Source organism: Pinus tabuliformis, chromosome 8, assembly GCF_031772625.1.
Source record: "Pinus tabuliformis cultivar Carrire ecotype Pingquan chromosome 8, CPIR1, whole genome shotgun sequence".
Lineage (NCBI taxonomy): Eukaryota > Viridiplantae > Streptophyta > Pinopsida > Pinales > Pinaceae > Pinus > Pinus tabuliformis.
In genome coordinates this window covers 206,177,911-206,199,201 of record NC_142294.1, presented here as the reverse complement: position 1 = coordinate 206,199,201, position 21,291 = coordinate 206,177,911, and the positions used below count along the sequence as shown (strand labels likewise).

At 38.2% G+C, this 21,291-nt stretch overlaps 1 protein-coding gene across 1 annotated transcript; it reads left to right on the top strand.

Moving 5' to 3' along the window:
• The first annotated feature begins 14,388 nt into the window (after nucleotides 1-14,388).
• On the top strand, nucleotides 14,389-17,396 carry LOC149234846 (putative disease resistance protein At1g61300). The gene has a single exon (XM_089461252.1). It carries the CDS (start codon nucleotides 14,526-14,528, stop codon nucleotides 17,346-17,348), a length of 2,823 nt encoding a protein of 940 aa, XP_089317378.1. The 5' UTR covers nucleotides 14,389-14,525; the 3' UTR covers nucleotides 17,349-17,396.
• The last annotated feature ends 3,895 nt before the right edge of the window (nucleotides 17,397-21,291 follow it).

Genomic DNA, 21,291 nt, shown 5'->3' with positions numbered 1-21,291 from the left:
GATTAGAAACAATTACGTTTGTTATTATTCTCTCAAAATTTATGGAAATAGAGTTATATATTAATCCCACTCTGACTAAGAGATGAAATTCTTTTTTTGAAATTATAATTTGGAGCAAGATTGCGATTCTTATTATTCAAAATGTATTTGATAGTTTGTTTGTGTTCACTAGGTAAGGGGAGCTAGTTGTATTGCAAATATCAGGCGGACCATCGCATTTCGTCTAAAGGAAATGCTTCCCCGTGAACACCAATTGGACCTCCTGCTGCTACATAATACGTGTTCTCTATGCTTCTTGCAACATATCACAATTCGTTAAATATGGCCATTTCCTCTGCGAGTGGGGATTCAACTACATTTACAGGCTCCCAGACATGAACACCGAGTTGTAATCTGAAAATATTTTGTAATCCAAACACCAAGTTATAATCTGAAAAAACTTCTACGAAGCAACTGTTGATATTCGACAACGTTATAGAGTCGAGAAACTTTTACTGGGATCTAAATAGGGAATTGGAAATAATAACCCCATGATTTGGGTTGTAACCAAAATGAAAACACAGTTATTCAATTGACTGTAGAGATGAAATTTCACAGAACAAGAAAAAATTTAAGGAATATATATAATTTGTGTATTGTGTTTCTTTGTATTGTTTTTCTATTATAAAAGAAACACTATCCATTAAGACTATTATGATGAAAAGAACGCTCAACTGACTAGTTTCTTCTTGAAGGGGGATAATATGAAGATTGAATGAGAATATTTCAATGCAAAATCGACTTGTTGAGTTGAAATTTCATTGAAACAAAACAAAGTTGGCTTCGCTTTCAGAAGGAAAAAATCATGGAGAGGGTAGTTGTAACTAAGTAGATCTCCTTTGAATTTTCATGCATCACCAAGGTGAACAGGGGTCAGAGCCGACTCTCATCTTTCTGTGGGGTCCAGTTCGATAGTCAAATGTCAGACTTACTATGCATAGCTAGACCGGTATGAGAGGAAGTGATCCGGATTTAAATAGGAACACAACAAATTACAAAGATAACCATAAACACAGAGATGCAGCGGAAATAATACTTCATTTCATTAATGTAAAACACTGAAACATGCTTACAAACAGGAATGGAAATAAACCAGCTAGGGCGATGGTAGCTTATCTCTGAGAAGATATGTGGTGCTACATGCTTCTGATCTTCCTTACAATGAGGCTCAAGGGCATTTGTATTATTGAACAATAAGAGAAAACCCTGAACAACCAGAACCCTAACCCGAGGAGATGTAACACCAAGAGTTTATAGGCCCTATTGGGGTGAGTTGGATAGCCAACTTCCCGGGGTCGTGACTCAGTCATATTATCTATGTTTGACGCGCATGATAGTTCATTGGAAAGATCTCTCTGGAAGTTTAGGGCTTGAAAAATTGCTAAAAATAGCAAATTGTGCTACAATTAAGGAAATTGAAAAACTGAAAGAAGCAATGGTGGAGATCCAAGTGGAATTGGCAGGTGGCCACCAATATCCACCTGGATCATTCCTCCCCCCTTAGGAAGCAATGGTCCCCATTGCGTTGAGTTCCTCCATGAGATGAGGGAACTTCTGTTGAACTTGGTCCTTGGTGAGCCACTTGCCATGGTGAAGGAGTTGGCTTGCTTTGACAACTCGATACAGTTGGATATTCTGTTGGCGAGTGTGCTTGATCTGTGTGTCCATGATCCGATCAGTTGCAACTTGTTCCATGAAATCTGGATTTAATTATGTGGGCGTGAACTATTTTGCAATGTCGGATGTGTCTAGTAATGGTGGAAAGTATGGCCGAAGGCGGTCCACATTGAACACTGGGTGCAGGCCAAGGAATGGGGGAATGCTAAGCTCAAATGCATTGTCTCCCACAACCTTGGTAATGGTGTAAGGACCATATCATAGTGGTTTGAGTTTCTGATAGGCTCAGGTAAGGCATTCCTTTTGCAAATGCAACCAGACTTTGTCGGCCACTTGAAACTTGTGTGGCACCCGATGTTGATCATGTCACTGCTTGTTCTTGTCATTTGATTTCTCCAGAATGTCATGGACCTGGTGGTGAATATGTTGGATGTGCTCAATGAAGCTGTTTTCGTTATCTATTTCAGACTAGAGATGAGCCAAATTTGTGTGATTAGCTACAAATGGCATGGCCACATCAATGGGACATAGTGGCTGGAATCCCAAGCCCACTTGAAAAGGGTTGTGGCCAGTCAAGCTGTGGAAAGCCCGGTTGTAACTATGCTAAACATAGGGGAGGTTCTCGTCCCATGTGCATGGATGCTTTGAGTTGTACATGCGCAAAATGTGTATGATCATCTTGTTGACAACCTCTGTTTGGCCATCAGTTTGAGGATGGAAGGTTGTGGACTTGGTGAGTTTTTTGTACAACATCGACCAGAGACTGGACCAAAATGTATTGAAGAACCTGCTGTCCTGATCTGAGATGATAGACTGTGGGATCCCAAAGTGTACCCACACTCGTTCAAAGAAGAGTTTAGCAGTGTCTTCTATTGTGATATTCTTCTTGCAGGCCGCCATAATGGCCATCTTTGAGAACCTGTCGATGACCACAAAAACACAATCATTTCCATTCTTAGTGGAAGGAAGGCCTGACATGTAATCCATGGAGATGGATTCCAAAGGTCGACTAGGGGTAGGCAACAGGGTATAGAGGCCTTGCTTCTTGATGGTCGGTTTGGCAATGGCGCAGGCAAAGCATGATCTGATGTACTTCCTGACATCCTATCGAAGATTCGACCAATAGAAATACTTTTGGAGTAGTGCCACCATTTTCTCGACCTCGAAATTCCCAGCAGCCCGACTGTAGTGTGCTTCCCAAATCATGTTGGCACGCTCGCTTGAAGGAACACAAAGGTGACCCAAGTGACATAACAGGGCATCTTGGAGGTGAAAATATGGAACATGCTGACCCTCCAAGAGTGTCTGGTATGTGTTGCTGAATTCCGGGTTGTTTTTGTAGAGAAGTGGCCAATTAGAAGTCTCATGCCCATAAGAGTTGAGCACGGTGGTTAATGCCATGATCGGTGGTCGACTGAGGCAATTTGCAACATTATTGGTGCTACCCTTCTTATACTTGATATTCAAATGGAACTGTTGCAGGTGTGTGGACCACTTCTAAGGGCAATCATTCTGCAATTTCCCTTGGGTCTATATGAACTGCAGGGGTCGGTGGCCTGTGTGGATGACTGTTTCCTTCCCCAAAATGTAATGCTTCCATTGTTGGCAGGCCTGCACAATGGAATACATCTCTTTGTCATAAGTGGGATACTTCCGGACTGTGTCTGAAAGCGTCTCACTGTGATATGCCACTAGATGCCTATGTTGTGTAAGGACTGCCCCAATAGCATAGTCTGAGGCATCTGTCTCAACCTCAAATGGTTGTTGCAAGTCTGGTAATACGAGCATTGGTGCTGAGCAGAGGCAATCTTTCAACTCTATGAATGCCTTCTGTTGAGATTCAGACCAAAATAATTTTTCTTTCGCTCCTCCCTTGGTGACTTGGCTCAAGGGCCAAGTGATATGAGAAAATCCCAACACGAACCTGCGTTAGAAGTTGGCAAGACCTAGAAAATTGCGAAGCTCTGTCAGAGTAGTTGGAGATGGCCAATACCGGATGACTTGGATTTTGGCTGGATCCACATGCACCCCCTGTTCATCAATAATGTATCCCAGATACTGAACCTGGGTCATGCCAAAAGTGAATTTCTCCAAATTGGCACATAACTTGTGTTGCCATAGTGTTTAGAGAACCTGTCAGATGTGGTGGAGGTGCTCTTCCCAACTTTGGCTGAAGATCAGGATGTCATCCAAGTATACCACTACAAATGAGTTGGTGAATGGCCGCAAGATGTCATCCATTAACCTCATGAAGGTTGCAGGAGCATTTGTTAATCTGAAAGGCATAACCAACCATTCGAAATGGCCCTCCTTGGCTTTGAAGGCAGTCTTCCACACATCGGAGGGTTTGATTGGTACCTGGTGATATCCTGACTTCAAATCGATCTTGCTGAAATATTTTTCCCCCTTCAGTTGGTCCAAGAGGTCATCAATACATGGGATCAGGCCTATTATGGACATTAATCTTTTTCAGCGCCCGATAGTCAATATAGAGTCTCCAAGTCCCATCCTTCTTCTGTACCAACACGATCAAGCTCCCACAGGGTGTTGAACTCAGACGGATGTGACCTTTTTGCAACAGCTCCTGAATCTACCTCTTGATTTCATTGTTCTCTAGAACGGAGCGCCGATAGATTGGTCCATTTGGCAGCGACGCACCTGGGGTCAGATTGATGGAGTGCTTGACTTGAAAGTGCAGAGGAACCCCTACGGTAGAGGTGAAGATGTCCTCGTACTCCTCCACAACCTTGTCCATCTGTAGTTTTCGTGCGAAGGGGCCTTGTCTGGAGGTCATGGCCACCGTCTTCTTCTTTCCTTAAGGGCGTATCATCAGGAAAATAAATTTCGTAGTTTTGTAAATGAGCTTACTACATTGTTTTGCAGTAACCAAAGAGATGACAGTAGGCAATGCTACCTTTGGTATCCTGTACAACTTATTTCCCAAAGTAACAATAACAACAATGGCCTTGATTCATACACAGCATGTCGCTTCCACAAGTATGGTTGTCCTAATAATACATCACAAACTTCAAGGGGAGCAATGCCACACAATACCTCATCCGTGAAGGGCTTGATGTTGTATGGAAGGCGACACTACTAGCTGACGCGAAGATCCCGTCCTTGGTGAAGCCACCCAATGGTGTACGGTTGTGGATATGTTGTGGTCGGTAAGCCCAGTCCCTTCATGACCTCTCCCAAAATGAGTTTCTTTTGGCTCCCGTTCTTGACAATGAACTGTAGCAAGGAGCCCTTTACCCACATCTGGGAGTGGAAGAGACACTCCTCCTCCTCTGGATCTTCGGGTTCCTCCTTCTGGATCTTCGTGGTGACAACGGTGGTGTTGGCCTCCACATCGATAATATGCTTCCCTTTGTCATTCCCCTTGTTGGGTTCTGACTCAGAGTCAGAACATGCATCTAATTTTGAAACCTTTAGCTCGGCCACCAGTGACTGCTTGGCCCGACACTCACTTGTGTTACGAGTGGAGCTCTTATGGAACTCACACCACTTTCCCGTGTCCTTTTTCGGCTTCGCGACGTTGTTCTTTGCTTGTAGCTTTGGCGGGTTGTCTTGGGCCGCCCCGCCTTGGCTTTGTCCTTTGTTCTGCAGTTTGGGGGCACCTTTCCCTTGCTTCGGATTCACAGATCCAAAGTTTCGCTTCTTCTGTTTAAACTTTTTCTCGACCTTGACGACATATCGGTATGTCGTGCCGAGCGAGGAGATGTTCAGGAATTCTATTTCTTCTTGGATGTACTTGTGCAGGCAGCCGCAGTATTTGAGTACCAAATGTTGTTCCGTATCCTTGATACCCAACTTTGTGCGAAGGGTATGGAAAATATTGGTAAACTCCGACACATCTTGGTCCCTTTCCTGCTACAGCGTGGTCCACTTTATGTATTGATCCTCATAGCTTCCGACAAGGTAGTACTTCTCCTTGATGGCATCCCAAAATGAATTCCAAGTGGGTGCGGCTGAAAATAGTAAGCCTGTACTTTCATCCTTCTGCTCGCAGTAGGTTTCCCACCAATCCTTGACACGGGGGGCTGCTTTGAGAAGAGCGAAAATAATATTTTCTCGACTAGAAAAATCATGAAAAGAAAAATAACCCTTTAGCAGATTTAACCATTTATCAACCACATCTATGTCTATTTGACCCTGGAATATGGGGATTTCAAAATTAACTTGTACCTTAAACAATGTGGTGTTTTTAGAGTAGCTGTTGGAAGCCGATGTGTCGCCCCTGGGTAGCCGTTGAAGGATCTGGGCAAATTTTTCCATCATCGTGTTCCTTTTTCGCTTGAGGGCTTCTTCGAGCAAGATTTTGATAGGATCTCCTGCCCCCTCGTCTTTCTTTTCATCCGCCATGGGAGGCCGTCGGGATTTGCAAGGCTGGTCTTGCAAAGGTTCGACCAGTTTGAGCCCTAACTCCTTATATCCCGACCTCGTTGGGGACATGCAAAGAAAAACAGAGGAAAAAAAGCAGACCACTCTGATACCATTGATCCACATTTAAACATGAACGCAACAAATTACAGAGATAACCATAAACACAGAGATGCAGCGGAAATAATACTTCATTTCTTTAATGTAAAATATTGAAGTATGCTTACAAACAGGAATAGAAATAAACCAGCTAAGGCGATGGTAGCTTATCTCTGAGAAGAGATGTGGTGGCTACATGCCTCTGAACTGCCTTACAATGAGGCTCAAGGGCATTTTTATTATTGAACAATAAGAGCAAACCCTAAACAACCAAAATCCTAACCCAAGGAGATGTAACACCTAGAGTTTATGAGCCCCGTTGGGATGAGTTGGACAACCAACTTCTTGAGGTCACGACTTGGTCATATTATCTCCGTTTGACACGCATGATAGCCCGTTGGAAAGATCTCTCCAAGGACTACGACAGAAAAGATGATATTAATTCAAAATCGCTGGCGATAGATTTCCAAAAAAACATCGTTTAGGGCCTCAAAACGACTCCGAAAGTTTAGGACCTGAAAAACTTCTAAAAATAGTAAATTGTGCTACAATTAAGGAAACTGAAAAATTGAAAGAAGCAATGGTGGGGTCCAAGTGGAATTGGCGGGTGGCCACCAATATCCACTTGGATCAGGAGGCGACCCGATTTCAAGTCAGGACCGACTATAGTCGAGAGTGACACGACTTTGGCTGAGTGGAACAAAGGCCACAACCTTCACTTATTTCGGTAAATGTAAATGAGTTTGGAACTGTGTTGTTATTTCCTTTGATTTGTTGTAGGCAATTATTGAACCATCGCTAGAACGGCCAGGAGGAGCCATGACCCTGGTAAACGCTTATTAGCCTCCATTGATACTCTCATATTCAACTCCACTGTTATTATAAATGGATGCTACATGTAGTTTATAGCCGCTATGAGAGCCGACTGAAAATCGTAGTTGGATTACAACCTTGGCTCTGCTAAGCGAATGCTCCGCTAAAATGGAAAAAAAGGCGAGCACCCTGCCATCTAGATATATTTGGCGGCCCTGTACTATAGTCTCCTATCGCACAATGGTATATCTTTTACCAACTCTACATTCTTTGCTTGTACAATAACAGACTACATGCGGCTAAAATAATAATAATAATGAAACAAGCACTATAGGTAGTCGAGATCTGGAATAATCTCTGGCATCGTGATATGGGGATACAGTTAGGCTTGTAAAAATATATCCATTTGAACCACCATAGACTTAGCAACAAGTGATAAGAAGCTTGATTTTATGTAAAAGGTGAAGTCCAATTTAATTAAATTTTGGATGTCCACTATGGTAAGTAGCATTTAATGTTATGTGTATATCTTTGGATTTAAATTGTTTTAAACTTTAATATTTAACATTCACCCTGCGTAATAGGGTAGTTAATAATTATTTAAAATTTAAAAATAATTTAAATTTTATAGGGGACAATTTTATTTTAAGACAAAACCCCTACATTCGATCTCCAACAATAGGATCACATGGTTAGGAGATTGAGGAGCTCATGAAAATTTTTGGGAAAGTACAAAATGGCGGAGGGATGGGACGACTCATTCTATGAATGCTTTCTGTTGAGATTCAGACCAAAAGAATTTTGCTTTTTCTCCTCCCTTGGTGACTTGACTCAAGGGCCAAGTGATATGAGAAAATCCCAACACGAACCTGCGGTAGAAGTTGGCAAGAGGTAGAAAGTTGCGAAGCTCTGTCAGAGTGGTTGGAGATGGCCAATCCCGAATGACTTGGATCTTGGCTGGCTCCACATGCACACCCTGTTCATAAATAATGTATGCCAGATACTGAACCTGGGTCATGCCAAAAGTGAATTTCTCCAAATTGGCACATAACTTGTGTTGCCGCAGTGTTTGGAAAACCTGTTGGATGTGGTGGAGGTGCTCTTCCAAACTCTGGCTGAAGATCAGGATGTCATCCAAGTATACCACTACAAATGAGTTGGTGGATGGCCACAAGATGTCATCCATTAACCTCATGAAGGTTGTAAGAACATTCGTTTATTCGAAAGGCATAACCAACCATTCGAAAAGGCCCTCCATGGCTTTGAAGGCAGTCTTCCACACATCGGAGGGTTCGATTGGTACCTGGTGATATCTTGACTTCAAATCGATCTTGGTGAAATATTTTTCCCCCTTCAGTTGGTCTAGGAGGTCATCAATCCATGGGATCGGGTACCCATTACAGACAATAATCTTGTTCAGTGCCCGATAGTCAATACAGAGTCTCCAAGTCCCATCCTTCTTCTATACCAACACGATCGAGCTCTAATATGGAATTTTCGCTATAACTTTTTTTCTGTGACGTTTCAAAAGTCGCAAAAAAAACCCATTTGAGAAGAGATCGCGCTGACCCTTGGGTCCGAATTTCAGAGCTTTTTGCGCGATATTTTCGGAGATATGATCTGAGGAAGTTGGTCTTTTTGCAGACCCCTGAATTACATTCAAAACAGGTGACCTGGGGAAAATCGTCATAACTTTCTCTCTGGGGATCGGATTGAAATTTCATAAGAAGGTAAAGAAAGAGGACGGACTGTAGTTTATTGTAGGAATTTTTCAGATCCAAAGTTCGAAACAGTGACTCGTGGCACGTCGTACAAGTTCGCTCTACTGAACTAGTCTATAATCAAGTCACTGTGGGAGATTTCACATAACCCTTCCTTGGAGAATCCAATTTGGATCAGACTTGTGGCATTGGAAAGAGGACATAGAGGGCTACTACAGGTCACAATTTCAGAACTTAAAGATTTGAAAGTACAGAGTTACAGTCGTTTCAAGGTCGAGCTCCTAAAATCAAGAAAAAGCAAGATGAGGAAGTTTGATGACAAGGATCCGGTAAATTGGATACTTCAAATGGAGCAATATTTTGATCTACATGGTGTACAACTATTGCAAAAGGTATGTATTGCATCTTCATATTTAGAACCAGATCAATTTTTATGGTACAAAGGGCTTTGTTCTCGTAAACAACTTGTTACATGGTCAATTTTCACGGAGGAAATGATAGCACATTATGAGGATACAAAGAGCAACATCTTCTTTAGAGCAACACCACAACAATTGGAAAGAGTAAAAGGGCTTTGTGACATAGTGGAAAGCAAAATTATGGAAAACAGGAAGCGTACCCCTCACAACTATAAATATGGAAGTGTTGTTTCTCCTAGCCTTCCACAACCTACAAGAGTTACACCACAACAATTGGAAGAAAAAAGAGAAAAAGGGCTTTGTTTCAATTGTGATAGAAAATGCACTAAAGGTCATAAGTGTGCTGAGAAAAAATTATTTTACATAGAATATGAAGAGGAGGAAGAAAATGATCAAGAAACAACAAAAGAAGAAGATATACGCCAGGACCCCACCCCAGAGAAAGAAGAAATGAATCAGACCATATCTTTCACTTCTTGTAAAGCATTGGCAAGAATTACCACTCCTCAAACTCTCAAGATAGAAGGACATATCAATAAGAAAAAGGTGCAAGAAGTGAAAGATCACATTGAGAAAGAAGAAATGAATTCAACCATATCTTGTAATTCATTGTTCGAAATTACCACTCCTCAAACTATCAAGATAGAAGGACATATAAAGAAGAAAAATGTTGAAGAAGTGAAAGATCACATCGAGCATCAAGAAATGAATCCGACCATATCTTGTAAAGGATTGGAAGAAATTACCACTCCTCAAACTTTAGAGATAGAAGGACATATCAAGAAGAAAAAGGTTCAAGTAGTGACAGATCACATCGAGCATCAACAACAAGTTCTCCAACTTTTAAAGGATAACGCCACTTTGGTGCAAAATCAAATGAAACAACAGGTAGATCAACATCGTAGTGAAAAATGTTTGATGTAGGTGATTGGGTATTTTTACTGTTACATCTCAAGCAAGCTATTTATGAGAAGGAAATGTTGGCGATACTACATGCACTTAAAAAATGGCGACCTTTCCAAATGGGAAGACTCTTCAAGGATGAGGATGTGGAAGAATTGTTTTGTGATATTTATCTTATCCAACCAAATTGAATAAACGAAGCAAGGGATGAATGGAATAAGGACGAAGAAGTATGGCCACTTATTCAAAAGTTGCAAAAGATCCCAATTCAAACAATATTGCCAGAAATTAAAGAGGAAGGAAAAATCATATTGGAACCTGGAGCAGTCACAGGAACAAGAACCCAACAACTACGAAAGCGATCAATTTCAGAGTATCTCATCAAGTGGAAGAACTTACCTGCTAAATATTCCACATGGGAGGACAAGAATTTTATACAGAAGCATCAAGAACTACTCAAGCGTTGAGGACAACGCTTTTTGAAGGAGAGGGGCATGTTAGGCCCCTATAATACTAGTGTAACCCCTTATTGTTATTAGTATAACCCACTTATTATATTGATGTACCCATGTAGTTCCCATATTGTTACTATTGTGCCCCATAGAAGCCCACTATTGTTAGTATTGTGCCCTTACATTATTATTGTTATGTCGGCTCTGATTATGTTATGACCCCTTAGACTCCTATATATAGAAAGGAGGTCTTTTCATTTGTATCATCCAAGAATTGTTCATTTATGTAATGTAAAGGAGGTTGCCCCCTAGAAGAGGCTGAATTCTAAGGCGTTGATCTATCTTTTCTTGAGCTGGTTTCATAACAGGCTGCTTTGAGAAGAGCGAGAATAATCTTTTCTTGACTAGAAAAATCATGAAAAGAAAAATAACCCTCTAGCAGTTTTAACCATTTATCGACAACATCTATGTCTATCTGACCCTCGAATATGGGGATTTCAAAATTAACTTGTACCTTAAACGATGTGGTGTTTCTAGAGTAGCTGTTGGAAGCCGATGCATCGCCCCTGGGTAGCACTGAAGGATCTGGGCAAAGTTGTCCATCATCGTGTTCCTTTGTCGCTTGAGGGCTTCTTTGAGCAAGATTTTGATAGGATCTCCTGCCCCCTCGTCTTTCTTTTCATCCTGCATGGGAGACCGTCGGGATTTGCAAGGCTAGTCTTGCAAAGGTTCGACTAGTTTGAGCCCTAACTCCTTATATCCCGACTTCGTTGGGGACATGCAAAGAAAAACAGGGAAAAAAAAAGCAGACCGCTCTGATACCATTGATCCAGATTTAAACATGAACGCAATAAATTACAGAGATAATCATAAACACAGAGATGCAACGGAAATAATACTTCATTTCATTAATGTAAAATACTGAAATATGCTTACAAACATGAATGGAAATAAACCAGCTAGGGCGATGGTAGCTTATCTCTAAGAAGAGATGTGGTGGCTACATGCCTCTGAACTGCCTTACAATGAGGCTTAAGGGCCTTTTTATTATTGAACAATAAGAGCAAACCCTAAACAACCAAAACCCTAACCCAAGGAGATGTAACACCAAGAGTTTATGGGCCCCGTTGGGATGAGTTGGACAACCAACTTCTCGAGCTCACAACTTGGTCATAATATCTCCGTTTGACGCACATGATAGCCTATTGGAAAGATATCGCCAAGGAATATGACAGAAAAGATGATTTTAAATTCAAAATCATTGGCGGTAGATTTCCAAAAAAAAGTTGTTTAGGGCCTCAAAACGACTCCAGAAGTTTAGGACCTGAAAAACTTCTAAAAATAGTAAACTATGCTACAATTAAGGAAACTGAAAAACTGAAAGAAGCAATGGTGGGGGTCCAAGTGGAATTGGCGTGTGGCCACCAATATCCACTTGGATCAGGAGGCGACCCGATTTCAAGTCAGGGCCGACTATAGTCAAGAGTGACACTACTTTAGCTGAGTGGAACAAAGGCCATGACCTTCACTTATTTCGGTAAATGTAAAGGAGTTTGGAACTATGTTGTTATTTCCTTTGATTTGTTGCAGGCAATTGTTGAACCATTGCCAAAACGGCCAGGAGGAGCCATGACCCTGGTAAATGCTTATTAGCCTCCATTGATACTCTCATATTCAACTCCACTATTATTATAAATGGATGTTATAGGTAGTTTATAGCCGCTGCGAGAGCCCACTGAAAATGGTAGCTGGATTACAACCTTGGCTCTGCTAAGCGAATGCTCCACTAAAAAGGAAAAAAAGGCGAGCACCCTGCCATCTAGACATATTTGGCGCCCCTGTACTATAGTCTCCTATCGCACAATGGTATATCTTTTACCAACTTTGCATTCTTTACCTGTACAATAACAGACTACATGCTGCTAAAATAATAATAATAATGAAACAAGCACTAATGGTAGTCGAGATCTGGAATAATCTCTGGCGTCATGATATGGGAATACAATTAGGCTTGTAAAAATATATCCGTTTGAACCACCATAGACTTAGCAACAAGTGATAAGAAGCTTGATTTTTTGTAAAAAGTGAAGTCCAATTTACTTAAATTTTGGATGTCCACTATGGTAAGTAGCATTTAATGTTGTGTATATATCGTTGGATTTAAATTGTTTTAATTTTAATAATTAACATTCACGCTGCGTAATAGGGTAGTTAATAATTATTTAAAATTTAAAAATAATTTAAATTTTATAGGGGACAATTTTAGTTCAAGACAAAACTCCTGCATTTGATCTCTAACAATAGGATCACATGGTTAGGAGATTGAGGAGCTCATGAAATTTTTTGGGAAAGTACAAAATGACGGAGGGATGGGACGACTCATTCAATGCAAGCTTATGTTCGACATAAATGCATTGTACCTATACTAATTTGTCTGTTGTTGGGATGACGTCCACCCTCGAAACCTGTAGACGGGGATGCAACATTGGACTTATGTCACTTGAAAATTTTCAAGGAAAAGTATAATGTTAACTATACAAAAATGAAAAAAATTGCAATACGAACAAACTAATAGAACTCGACCGATCATAGATGTCACTGCCCAAGCAGTGACATAATAATTATGCAATGATAGAAGTATAAAGATTACATGAGGTACTTGCACAAAATGATTTAGAGTGGAAAACTTAATAGCAACCTCAGCTAATTTGAAAGAATGACAAGAATGATATTAAATTGAGTAATGTTTTTTTGGGAAATTTTAAAATGCAAGGGCCAAAACTAGTTCTTCTCATAAATCAAAGAGCCTACTTAAGAAATTGTCCAAATGTTTTTTTATTATATTATAAAGTGACGAATCCAAAAGTCTCTCAATACTATGAAAGGAAAGAAATGAAAATTGAAGTAGAAAAATAATCTAAAAATTTCATGGTTGTGTTGTTCTAATGATTATGTTGATCTTCTAGATAATTAATCTTATATCTCATCCTAACCAAATATAATGCAATAATGTATTATCTTAATATTTTAATTGTAAATTTTTTTAATATAAAATTATGTGTTTTTATTTTTTTATTCTAATTTAAATATATTTAAAATAAGCTAGAATAGCCACTCTGTAACCTTTATTAAAATGTGACAGCTAACTAATCCATATTTTTTAATATTTAATAATTATAGCCACTCTGTAACCTTTAATATTTAATAATTATAGCCACTATGTAACCTTTATTCAGATGCAACAGCTAACTAATCCATATTTTTTAATATTTAATAATTATACTAAATAATAGGGACACTAAGTATGAGTGTCATTTTTATTGCCATTATTTGTTATTAAAAAATAACTCTTTGAATTATTTTACTTACATTTTTTTTAATGCACAAACATCCAACACTTGTGTTACTCTCTATCATTATTGATGCCCAGCTGTGCAGGGTATGATAGTGTTGGGATATTTTAATATTGGAATAGCTTTAATTTTAATTTTCTGTGAAATAGTGATGTCCCGATATTTTGTTTACTATGTCATTATTGATGTCCAGTGGTGCAGGGTATGCTAGCGTTGGGATACTTTAATATTGGAATAACTTTAATTATAATTTTCTGTGAAATAGTGATGTGCTCGATATTTTCTTTCCCCATTCAAGTAGTCCGATTGAACAGAAGGTCAAGCGAATACAATGACAACAATGATGATGTGATAGTAATGGAATAAACTTTTTACAAAGTGAGTTTTGTACCATAATTATTATGCCCTCGGGGCCCACGGCGCACTAACTTTTTCTTTCTCTTACTGAGGCTTACTGGGCACGTGTATGTTAAAATTGAATTTCATTTCATTTCACATTATTCCATTCTTTTCTTTTCTTTGGAATGGATGCCCCATGCCCCACCATCAGAAACAACCAACGCTTCTTCCTATACCTATATCTATTCAATAATTCATGGATTCTGTATCGCACCTCATCCAACCCACAGCGCTTGCTTCCTCTTTCGTCCCTGTTGTCTTGCGCCCTTTGTTTTCGTTCCAATCTTCACAGGTTTTCGTTCCATTCTGTCTCTGCCATTTGCTAACATGGCCATGGAGTTTGGTACCGGATTAGCCACAAACGCCACTAACGCCATTATCGGTATCCTGGGCCAACAATTGAAGGATGTGAGGGAGTTGGGGAAGAACCTTCAACTTCTCAACAATGAACTCGACCGTATGGAAGGGTCGTTGCGCCATATTCAAACCCAATTCGAAGATCAACAAAAGAAGCTGCCGGATTTGGTGGAAGATTGTTTGGGAAGGATTAACAATGCCCTTGAAGAAGTCAAAACTCTCATCCAACGCGCCAACAGACAGCGACAACGGTGTCGCGGTTGCTGCCTTTTTTTCAGCCCCAACATCCCCGCAGATATCAGAGAATGGAAGACCGGATTTGCTGAGCTCTTCCAACAGCTTCAGTCTGATCTTTCAACAGTTGCTGATACTGCACAGATTGTGGGGTCCGCACAGCCTCAAGCAGAGGCGCTTCTTCAACCTCTACCAGAATCCGGCTTCGTGGGGACTGGCATCGAAGCTGCTCAGAGGCAGCTGAGCGCATGGCTTAACGAACCTCATCCCTTGGCTCGTGTGGTTGGTGTGTGGGGGATGGCGGGTGTCGGCAAAACGGCATTACTCCAACTCATCTACAATAACTGCAAGAAGAAGGTGAGTGGTAGCTTTGATTTCGTCATTTGGTATACCATTTCTCAAAACTATCAGATTCAAAGTCTCCAGGATACCATTGCCGAGTCCCTGAATTTAAAATTTGAGCCAAGTTCTAGTATTGACCAGCGAAAAATGAAATTGTATGCATCTCTTGAAAATAAGAGGTTTCTACTTGTGCTGGACGATGCGTGGAATCCAATTGATTTGAATGAAGTTGGGATCAACTTTGGCCATGATAACGGCAGCAAACTCTTAATGTCCAGTCGCTACAGAGATGTAGTCGAACTAATGGCAGAAAAAGAGTACTGCATGATGATACGACCCCTGTCCACAGAGGAAGGGTGGGAGCTGTTCCGGAGAAGAGCTTTTAGATGTGGGGCTGCTCCAGACAATAATCTAGAGGTTATTGCTAGACAAGTTGCTTTGGAGTGTAAGGGGTTGCCCTTGGCAATAAATACAGTTGCTGCAACTATGGCTCGGAAAAAGACTGCTGATGACTGGAGTCGCGCTTTAGTTTTGATGAAAAATGTAGATCCATCCTTCCCCTCCATTCACAGGACCATTGATGCAGAGCTCTATCAGCGGATACGATGGAGCTACAATGATTTGGACCATAATCTGAAGATGTGTTTCTTATATTGTGCTGCGTTTCCCGAAGATGAACATATTTATGTGGAAACGCTGGTGAAGATGTGGACAGCAGAAAGATTGGTGCCTCAAAAGGGGACAACTTACTTCATGGATGTTGGGCTGGAATACATAGAAGCACTCGTAGATAGGTGCTTGATTGAATATGTATATCAGAATAGGCAGTTTATAAAAGTTCATGATGTACTACGGGATATGGCAATCTATGTAGGCCAAAGAGAGCAGAACTTGTTATTTGCAGCAGGTCAAGGTCTGCAACATTTCCCATGTGAAGAAGAGAGCAGGGATCGCAAAAGAATCTCCGTTCTCGACAATGAAATTAGTGATCTGCCAACAGATTTGAAGTGTCCAACACTCGTCAGTTTAGTGTTGGCCCAAAACAGACGGTTGAAGGAAATTCCAGAGGGGTTTTTGGTAAACTCCATGTCTCTCAAGGTTCTGGATCTGTCGTTCACTTCAATAGAAACATTACCAACAACAGTGGGGCAACTTGAACAGCTGGAGTTTCTTAATCTGGACTATTGTAAGCGGCTAAAGCACTTGCCTGATAGCATATGCAACCTTTCACATCTTCAATTTTTGAATCTCGGCGACTGTGACAGTCTAGATTTTTTACCTGATAGGATAGGGGAGCTCAAAAATCTAAAACATCTCACAGTATGGCGTTCTGTTTCTGTCAAAGTTGTCAGGGTGATTCCACATCAAATCTATCAACTCACTTCATTGAACAAACTGGTGTTGCCTCGAAACTCAATTCCATTGAGTTTGGAGGATCTCACAAATCTTTCCAATCTGATCGAGTTGAATGTCACAGTAAAGCCAGAAATAAAAGGGGGTTCAATGAGTACGTGGTCGAAGATGAGAAGTTTAAGGTTGAGCTTCCAGTGGGGCGAAGATGAAAATAGAGATGATGCGGCGCTAGATATCCTTCCACACAACATGCAGAGCATGAAGGAGTTGCAGAGTCTTTGGTTAGTCAACTATGAAGGTGTAAGTCTACCAAATTGTATTTGTCAGTTTCAAAATTTGAAGTATTTGGATTTGGAAAGGTGTATGAAATTAGAGGAGCTTCCAGCCTTGGAGATTGGGAGCGAGGCTGCACGTGACGGTTTTCCGAAGTTCGAGACATTATATCTATCCTCCCTAGAGAGCTTAGAGAGTATAGTGTGCAATGCAAAAACAATGCCGCAACTGCACGGCTTAAACATTTCAGATTGCGGCAAGTTGAAGACATTGAGAATCGAGGAGCTCACTGATTTAGAGTGCATAGAGATTTCCAAGTGCCCTCAGTTGGAGGTTGTTGAGATCAGCAGTCTTCCAATGTTAAGGAGATTGAGACTTGAAGGTTTAGAGAAGGCAGAGAGTATTGCAAGACCATCGAGTGTATGGAATGAAGAAACAATGCCTAATCTGGAAGATATAAGGATCAGAAGGTGTCCATTGTTACGGAGAATGCCAAAAGAAATGGAGAAGCTACCTAAGTTGAAGGAAATTGTTGGAGAGTCAGATTGGTGGGATGGAATAAGTTGGGAGAATGATGATGTAAAATCCTGAATGGTGAAGATGACGAAGATATTGAATTCGAAGAACATGGAGGGTGAAGAAGATGATCCTGAAATGTAATATCATTTTTTTATTATGTTGTAAGTGAATATAATGTAATATAATTTTTTTATTATGTTGCAAGTGAATATAATTTTTTTATTATACTGTAAGTGATGAATTTTGATGGAATGTAGTCTCCAAAAAATAATGATATTGATAATTTTTAAATTATAAATCTATTTTTTTATTGGGTTTTGAGAGAAAGGTTATGTATGTTATGTCATGTAAATATTTTGATTTAGTTAAATTAAATAACAATAAAAAAAAGTTTAAAAAGTTAAAAATAAAATAAATAAAATATAAAAATAAAATAATTATAATTATTAATTAAAACATTTTTCACTATCTCAAATTATATAAAATTAAAAATAAAAATAAAATAAATAGATTAAATTAATAATTAAACGAGTCTAGATCTATTTTAACTCTATATCTACCAAGTATCACCAAGAGCGATCAAATCTCTTGAGATGCAAATTTCTTTTAGAGTGAAAAGAGATTTGATCTCTCTTAGCTATTGATAATCTAGACTAGTTTATATATATATATATGAAAATGTTATTAAAGTTAATTAGTGTTTAAATAATTTATTAATTTCAATATTACTTTTTTAATATATAAATATATATTTATATGATCGCAAATTATTTTAAATATTTTATATTACCTTTATATCATTTATTAAAAATACAAAATTAAATATTATAATATTAATTGTTAGATTTTATATATTTAATATTTATTTTTGCAAGAATTAAAATTTATTTTTGCAATCTTTAATATTAAAATTTATTGCAAAATAAAAAGAACTATAATATACATTGTTTGAGAATTTATTTATATGTGTATACATGCATTAAGATTATTATAAGAATAGTGAGTTTATGAAATTAAGAAATTTATGGTTTATATTATTACGAGAAAAATAAGAGCAAAGAAACAATGTTCATCTTCAATCTTCCTTACATCATAAAATTTGCAATTTAGTTCATCCAAAGGTATTTTTGGGTTAGTTTACTAACTAGTTTCACAATAAAAAACATAATCTTGAATTTGACGATGCTCAAAACTTTAAAAGATTGACAATTAATAAAAATGAATTAACTAAAATAAGTATTCAATCAAATATTATTCAATCTTTCTTATATCATAAAATTTACAAATTAGTTTGTCCAAAGGTACTTTTGGGTTAGTTTACTAACTAGTTTCACTATAAAAATCATGAACATTAATTTTAAATTTCACAATGCTCAAAACATTGAAACACGTGGCTAATTAATAAAAGTGAATTAACTAAACTAAGTATTCCATCAAATATTATTAGTTTATACAAAAATTAGTTGGTAATTCAAAATCATTGATTTCATTTAATATCAATACATTAAATCAATTTTTTTTAATTTCACCTTAATACACAAAAAAAAATTACTACACAATGCATAAATTATATACTATGTTGTGGCCTAGTTTTATTTAAGTATTGGCTTAAAGTCAAGTTCAACAAAAGACATGAACATGCATAATCTTGAATATGCAAAATTTATGGAACCATATGGAGTCATATGCAAAGTTTATGGAGCAATATATTTTGAGAATCTTCTATAACCACTTATTTGGCCTATATATATGAGAATTATTATGTAAAGTAGAGGTTACTTGCAAAATTAGTTATTATTGTCAATGTTGAGTTATGTTATGAGAGAATCTTCTATAACCACTTATTTGGCCTATATATATGAGAATTATTATGTAAAGTAGAGGTTACTTGCAAAATTAGTTATTATTGTCAATGTTGAGTTATGTTATGAGAGACCCGTGCTCCTTTTTTTACATGGTGTGTGTATGATAATATAATGTTAGTTTTTCTAATACAACAAAAGATTGTTTAGCTCAAGGAAAAATTTTGGGGCGAAATTTAGCTAATTGGTTTTTTTTTTTTAGATTTCTAAAAAATATTCACAGGTTTGGTTAAATATTCACCTTCTTTTTACACATATATGATTAAATGGATGATATTCGCCAAAAAAATTACTAATTTTAATAGTAAATTAAATGTTTTTAATTGAATATTTGGCTACATCCTATATGTATGACTTTTCAAACCAGAATAATTGCCTATAATACTATAAGTAGGCATAATATTTGAATCATTAGAAAATACCCTAATTCATGTGCTTGTGGCATTTTTGGATGATTTTTTCATTTGTCTCTTTACTATGCATACTTTGAGTTCCATTTGTTTAAATGAATGTGATTAAAGGTTAATAAATTCTCCACCACAATTAAATTTTTAATACTTTGCACATAACTAACACAACAACTATCAAGCATGCCTTGGATGAGACTACCTCCCTCCCAAAGGTTGAAAAACTCGACACATTCAAGTACATCATGCTTATGTCACACACTTCCTACGAACCTTGAGTCTACCATAGAGCCAACAACATTGTTTATTGTTGCAACCATAACAAATGCATAGTAAAGGAGATACATTGGAGGTTGGAAAATGTAAAGATTCAAGATTGGTTGGAAATGAAAATTCATGCATGCCAAGAAACTGCATACTTGGGAAAGATATTGCAATATTCAAAAATAAATATGTGCTTGTGTGTTTTGGATGAGATTTTCCAAGCTTGAATTCCTGGTGAACTTGCATGAATGGATGGAAAGACTTGCAAATAAGAATCTACATTGTTTTCCATGGTCAATAATTCACTGCACCACTAGTAAATTAATAAATATTCAATGCTAATGGCCATAAGTTGACCCAAGATGTTAAGTTTTCATTTGAAGGTGCTATGAAAAGCTATGCTTTAGAGTTTGCAGTGAAATGGCATTAGTCATTACTAAAGGCATTGGAAACTTTCAAGAGAGGACAACATAGAAGGTTGATTGAAGACATACCTATCTAGATAAAGATGTTCACGGTGGAATGGAGTATGCTACCAAGCCCCATTGAGATGAAAGCATAATCCCTACACGGGGTGTTGGAAGATCAATAATGGTCTAAGTAGTGGAGCTTGAAAGAAGATAGTAGAAACAACATTAAAAGTGTGTAAATCTTGTATAAAGCTAGCACCGATATGCATTTAGAATATGGAACAATGCATAGGATGAGATAAAGAAAGGAGATTTGGCCAACCTTGAAAGAGATAAAAAAGATGTGTTGGTGTAGACAATTGAGGAGATTATAGAGTTGGGAGGAATTTTTGAGGAGTTGATATGGTCATTGAGTGATAACATAAGGGACACATGTTGTTGAATTGTAGGTGTAGAGATATGGCTCGAGGTCATTGACCCAAATGATTTTTTGGAATCTATCGGGGACTAGGACTAGGAAGACACATTTGAATATGCATTTTGATTATACATTGTTTACGTATTCTAACCTCGTGGATATTTGTGCCAAGAAGGGAGCAAGCCTAAATCATAGTGATGATAGTCCATCCTACATCCTACCCCCTATTACTTTTGATATTTGCTAGAATTTGGTGACCCTTTTTGCATAGAGTGTGAGAATGTGCGTCATTAGGGAAATTTTGAGGTCTAAATGGGCCTCCTAAGAAAAATGTACAACCAAAATAAACTTTATAAGAACCAATAGGATTCAAGATGATGATGTCAACCATGGGGGATGATTCACTCTTTTTGGAGTAAAAAAGTAAAAATATTAAAAAATAATAAAACTACTTTTTCAACTCATATTTTCAACTTATCTCCCTAAGGTTTTACTCAAATTTCGAGCGGGAGTACTCGTTGGATGAAAAATTTAATTCCTCATCCAAGGAGTACCCATGTTGCATACTTTTGATGGACCCTGCTACACGAAAAATGAGAAATACATGAAAAAACATGATTGCAATCACGTTTTTCATGTATTTCTCATTTTTCG